At 42.3% G+C, this 6,014-nt stretch overlaps 1 protein-coding gene across 3 annotated transcripts in view; it reads left to right on the top strand.

Moving 5' to 3' along the window:
* LOC119423874 (cGMP-dependent protein kinase 1) overlaps positions 1-6,014 on the top strand; it is a 47,767-nt gene that overhangs the window by 33,055 nt on the left and 8,698 nt on the right. For all 3 annotated transcript variants that reach the window (XM_037691298.1, XM_037691299.1, XM_037691300.1), the window contains exons 4-9: positions 1,926-2,031; positions 2,334-2,397; positions 2,469-2,546; positions 2,629-2,723; positions 2,909-2,974; positions 3,450-3,524. In XM_037691298.1, coding sequence (XP_037547226.1) covers positions 1,926-2,031; positions 2,334-2,397; positions 2,469-2,546; positions 2,629-2,723; positions 2,909-2,974; positions 3,450-3,524 — 484 coding nt within the window. The remainder of the gene's footprint in view (positions 1-1,925; positions 2,032-2,333; positions 2,398-2,468; positions 2,547-2,628; positions 2,724-2,908; positions 2,975-3,449; positions 3,525-6,014) is intronic.

The following is a 6,014-nucleotide window of genomic DNA, read 5'->3' as shown; positions in this document are numbered from 1 at the left end:
CAGAATCGTTCCTGTCAGAATCGTTCCTGACAGAATCGTTCCTGTCAGAATCGTTCCTGACAGAATCGTCCCTGACAGAATCGTTCCAGACAGAATCATTCCTGACAGAATTTTTCCTGACAGAATCTTCAGAACCCTGGAGAACAGCTGGCCCAACCTCCTTGGTGTTGGACTGCGGTTACCATGGAAACACTAACCTGTGTTTCCACGATAACAAACACCGGTGAAACTATAACTTTATTGTTAAATGTTCTCAGAGGTTCTGGTTTCCTACAGGCTGAACTGAAATGAGTGTTTTATCCACAGCTGATCAGAACCGGTCTCCAATGTCTCAGCAGGATTTTGCTGCACGGAACCACCCTGGAGGTCCAACTTCACACAGAAACCATCTTCCCAGTTCTGCCTGGAATAAGAACATGAACTTTAACCCTGATTCACAACCAAACAGTCCAATCAGATGGCAGACAGTGTGGTTCTGACTGCAGTCTCTGGGTCCAGATTGGACAGAATAATCCTGAGTGGGTTTGGACAGTACAGGTCCTCTGACTCTGAAGGTTCTTTAGGAGTTTTAAGGTTGTGAAGGTTGTGAAAATCATCTGGAAACATCTGCTGTGTGTGTGTGTGTCTTAGCAGCTGTTGTCATGGAAACACCATCTGGTCCAGCCGGAGATTTCTAGTTCCGGTCGGTCTCCTGGTAACCGTGTCAGGTTCAAGAGGATTAGTTTGTGTTTGCAGAAATGTTCTGATTGGGTTTATCTGGTTCTGATCTGGTTCCTTTTGAGTTCCTTTCAATGGAACCTGGGCCTAGATAAAACTTCAAACTGCTCACCAGAACCTCTCAGAACCCGAACCACCACGTGTCCCCCTGGTCTCCATGGTGACAGAGACACTCATTGTCTCCATGGCAACCAGCTGCCTGTCAGAGACCTGGTAAAAAACACAGAACTCATCCGGGCTTTCCCGCAGATCCAGAGTTTTGCTGCTGCATCTTTGGAGAACTGTGCAGAACCGATGGTTCTTAAGAACGGGATGGAACGGGTCCAAAGTCCAGAACAGAGTCCAGAATGAAAGTCCAAAGGATCTTGACTCCAGAAAGTCTAGATGACAGAGACCACCAACAGTCCTGAGACCAAAGTGGGTCCAGTTCTGGTACAGAATCCAGTCCAGAACCAGGGATCATTTTTTTTAAATTACTTTACCAGGAAGAAATCCACTGAGATCATCAATCTCTTTTACAAGGATGTCCTGGAGACCTGACCTGACCATGGTCCAGTAAAAGGTTAGTCTTGCTGAAGATTCAAGGTCTGTTGTTGAAACAGGCAGAGCTGGACCAGATCAGAACCAGAACTGGACTGAAAAACACAACCAAGTCTCTCAGCAGGTTCTGATCCAGTTTCATCATCAGGACCAGCAGATCCTAAAATGAACCAAGACTGAAACCTGAACACAAGTCCAGTCTGATGGTTCTGGATCACAAAAAGTTTATTCTATGTGACAGAACCACTTCCTGACCTGCCCCAGGTCCAAACTACAACAAACAGGTTCTGGTTGGACTCAGGAAGCTGCCCTCTGATTGGTGGATTTAAGCTCCGCCCCCTGATAGGAGCAGAAAATTATAAAATAAAATGAAAATCTTTAAACTTTGGTTGATTTGATGAATTCAGCTGATCGGGTCAGTTCTGGTCAGGTCATGGTCTGATGTGGAGCTGTTCAGATCAGGAGGACTTGTGTTGGTTCCTGAGACCAGGGTTGTTTTTAGCCCCGAGTTCTGTCTGCAGGTTCCATCTGGCAGAAGCTTCTGGTCCAGCTCTGAGGTTCTGATGGTTCTGGTCCAGCTCTGAGGCCCTGATGGTTCTGGTCCAGCTCTGAGGTTCTGATGGTTCTGTTTCATCTCTAATCTTCTGATGGTTCTGGTTCTGTTTCAGCTCTGACCCAGGTGAAGCTGTGGGCCATTGACCGGCTGTGCTTCCAGACCATCATGATGAGAACCGGACTCATCAAACACGCCGAGTACATGGACTTCCTGAAGAGGTGACCAGAACCTCCACTGTTTGGCTGGACTGGAGCAGAACCTGACCCAGGAAACCTCCTGCTGGTTCTGGTGTCAGGACAGAACCGGTACTGGTTCTGGCGTCAGGACAGAACCGGTGCTGATTGTTTTCATTATACCGTACCATTTTATTTATAGAGCACGTAAAACAGCTACAAGTCCACCCAAGGTGCTGTACAGACAGAGCAACACACAAAATGAAGTAAATCAGAATATAGACAAAAATGATGCAGATAAACATCTGAACCGATGAACCCAAACCCGGTTTGTTGCATCTTCGCAGCGTCCCCACCTTCCAGGACCTCCAGGAGGACACTCTTAGTAAACTGGCTGACGTCATGGAGGAGGTGAGTCTTCATCGTCACCTGACCCGTCCGTGTTCTGAACCGACCAATCAGACGCAGCGCTCTGTCTGCAGAACCACTACGACCGCGGCGAGTTCATTGTCCGGCAGGGCGCCAGAGGAGACACCTTCTTCATCATCAGCCAGGGCCGGGTCAGTTCACCCTCCTCTCCCTCACTCATGACCTCATCCTTTATGATCAGCTGACTCGTCCTATTGACCCCGCCCCTTTCAGGTGAATGTCACTCAGGGGGATTCAGCCAATCAGGAGACTGTACACCTGCGGGAGCTCGGCAGAGGGGACTGGTTCGGAGAGCGAGCGCTGCAGGGGTAGGATCATGTGACCTGCGTGACCTTTGACCCTTCTGAGCCTGGAGGCAGGGCCAGGCCATCTCCTGTCTTCTGACAGGATGAGATGTCATCAGGAGCAGCTCTCTGTTTTACCTAATGATGTTTCCACATGTTCATGTTCTGGTTCATTTGGGTCATTGCTGGTTCTGGTCTTGTCTCCTCAGGGAGGACGTGAGAACAGCCAATGTCGTCGCGGCCGAGCCTGTCACCTGCCTCGTCATCGACAGAGAGTAAGTCAGAACCAGAACCAGAGGGGTCAGCAGGTAGAACCTGGACGGTTCTGAGCGGGCTCAGACTGCCCTCTGCTGGCGGTCATAACACAGTTCTGGCCAAGACTAGAACCTGGCCAAGACTAGAACCTGACCGGATCTACTGAGACCAGCTGAGTCTAACAGAACCAGGAGGCACAAAGAATGAACCAGAAAGATCAAAGAAAACAAACAAACCGACTCCCAGAACCACTGCTGGTTCTGATGGGTTCTGGACTTTCATCCTCAGATCCCAGCAGTCCCGGTAACACCACTGTAGATGATAAGACCCAGGTCCCTGCACTCCTCATCAGGGCTTCCTGGACCAGATCCAGGGTCTTGATGCTCCTGAACCAGTTCTGCAAGAACACTCCAGACTCGGTCTAACTGGACCTCAGAACCGGTTCTACAGGGTGTGACTGAAGCTCATGGTGTCCTTCTGTCCCTCTGTCCTCAGATCCTTCAAGCACCTGATTGGTGGACTGGACCACGTGTCCAACAAAGTATACGAAGACGCTGCCGCTAAAGCCAGGTGGGTTCTGAAGGATTGACAGAAGCCAGCTTCACTGAACCAGGATCAAATCTTCAGATCATCAGCTGCTCATCTGAGGCTGAACTTATGGAAAATCATCAAGGTTGACTAATAATAAGCTAATAATGAACTAATGATCAATTAACTAATGAACTATTGATCAAATAATGCTTAACTAACAATGAACTAAAGATTAACTAATAATCAACTAATTATTAATAATAATCAACTAATGAATAACTAAAGATGAACTAATTAAGTAACGATTTACTAATAATCAAATAATAATTAACTAATAGTCAACTAACAATTAACTAATAATTAGCTAATAATTTACTAAAACTAATAATAACTATAATTAAATAATAATTAACTAATGATTAATAATAATAAACTAATGATTAAGGATTTACTAATAATCAAATGATAATGAACTAATAATCAACCATGATTAATAATAATCAACTAATGATTAACTAATAATTTAATATTTACTAATAATCAAATAATAATCAAATAATAATTAACTAAGAGTCAACTAACGATTAGCTAATAATTAGCTAACGATTTACTAATAAACAAATAATAACAAACTATAATTAAATAATAATTAACTAATGATTAATAATAATAATAAACTAATGATTAACTAATAATTAACTAACAATTTACTAATAATCAACTAATGACTAACTAATGATTAAGTAATAATTAACTATTGATTTACTATCGAAAAAAGTTAAATCTGGTCCTCTGGACCTTCAAAAAACAAAACAACGCAAAACAAAACAAAAAGTAGAAACGTTTCGTCTCTCATCCTGAGGACTTCCTCAGTCTGAGGAGCTGTATTCAGCTCAGTCTCTTAAATAGCACCTTCTCAGAGTGGATCAACCAGTTTGCTGCTGACAACCAGAACCAGCTGATCACATGCTCAAGAAGGACCATCAGCCTAACAATGGATCATTAGCACCTGATGGCTGTTTACTGTTCACAGAGGGCTGAGTGATACTAGCTATCACAGCATTTATTTATTTATAAGACTGAGCTGAATACAGCACCTCAGACTGAGGAAGTCTTTCAGATGAAAGACGAAACGTTTCTGCATTTTGTTTTGTTTTGTTTTTTTGAATGTCCAGAGGACCAGATTTAACTTTTTTAGATTTTTTTACCTGGATTATTGAGCATGCATCAGGATATTGATTTACTAATAATCTAATAATAATCAACTAATAATTGACTAATAATTAACTAATGATTAACTATTGAATCACCATCACGTAATGATCAAGTTATTAAAAAATGATTGATTGTATAATAATTAATATCTTGCAAAAAGACCTGAAGCTCTCGACCTTGACCTCTCTAAGTGTCTTCAAACATGTGATACGTAAGTTTCTTGTAAGAACCAACGCAGACATGTTCCTGTTTGTAGTTTTCTACACCGCCTTATAATCCAGCTGTTTTTGCAACTTTTCTTTTTGCCATCTTATTTTAATTTGAAAAAAAATCTGTACACTTTTTTATGATTATCCATTGATGTCATCATTCTTTGTTACAATCAGGTCTCTCTTGTAGATGAGTCCTCGAGACTCAATGGGACTAACCTGTAGAAATAAAGGTTGAATGACTGAATCAGAGAATTAACTGCAGACCTTTTAGCAGAGTTTTGGTTCTGGTTCTGTCAGCGCTGGATGAGACAGATTTTAATCAATTCTGATCAGTATATATTAAAATGTTTGACTCAGACATGAAGTCCTGGAGGTCATGTGACACCCTGATCACTGCCATGTTTCTGCTCAGCACACCGGATTGCATCTCTGTCCTTGGCTGGACTGTGGATTGACCCAGTTCTTCCTCTGGCCCAACCCAGACCTGAACTTAATCCACACCTTAGTTTTAAAGCCAATACAGAAAAGGTGTTCCGCTGTATTTGAACCGGGCTTTGGTCCCATGAAGAACTACTGGTCCTGATTGGGTGGGTAGGTGCTCATACCAGCAAAGCTCCTAGGAAAGAAAAACCAAGTACACAAACACTCACACACACACACACCAGGTGTGCTGTCAGTCATGCCTGTTGTTACGGTAACGGTACACAGTAAACACTTTGTAACCTGAGTGTTTGACCTTCATACTTGTAAGATTTTATTCGTCAAAGATTTTAGATTTTACAACTTCAAGTTTGATCAACTTCCATCATACTTAATGCTTTTTTAAATCAGTAATATTTAATGTTTGTAAATAGAAAGAAAACTTACCTTATAAACTACTATCTTTATGATCTAACAATTTATTTACAAGCTGTTAAATAGTTCAAAGCTAATTTCAGAAGCGGATCAGAACAGTGTTCCCTTCAGACTGTTTCTCGTTCCCTGGTGTCCTGCAGCAGAGCTGTTACTTGATTATGATGTTTACATTATACTGTTTATGTGTTAACAATTAGTTGTTTACATGTTTACATTATGATGTTTACATGTTTACATTATACTGTTT

Source organism: Nematolebias whitei, chromosome 17 (assembly GCF_014905685.2).
Source record: "Nematolebias whitei isolate Nwh7 chromosome 17, NemWhi1, whole genome shotgun sequence".
Classification (NCBI taxonomy): Eukaryota; Metazoa; Chordata; class Actinopteri; order Cyprinodontiformes; family Rivulidae; genus Nematolebias; species Nematolebias whitei.
This window is presented reverse-complemented; position numbering and strand designations above follow the sequence as displayed.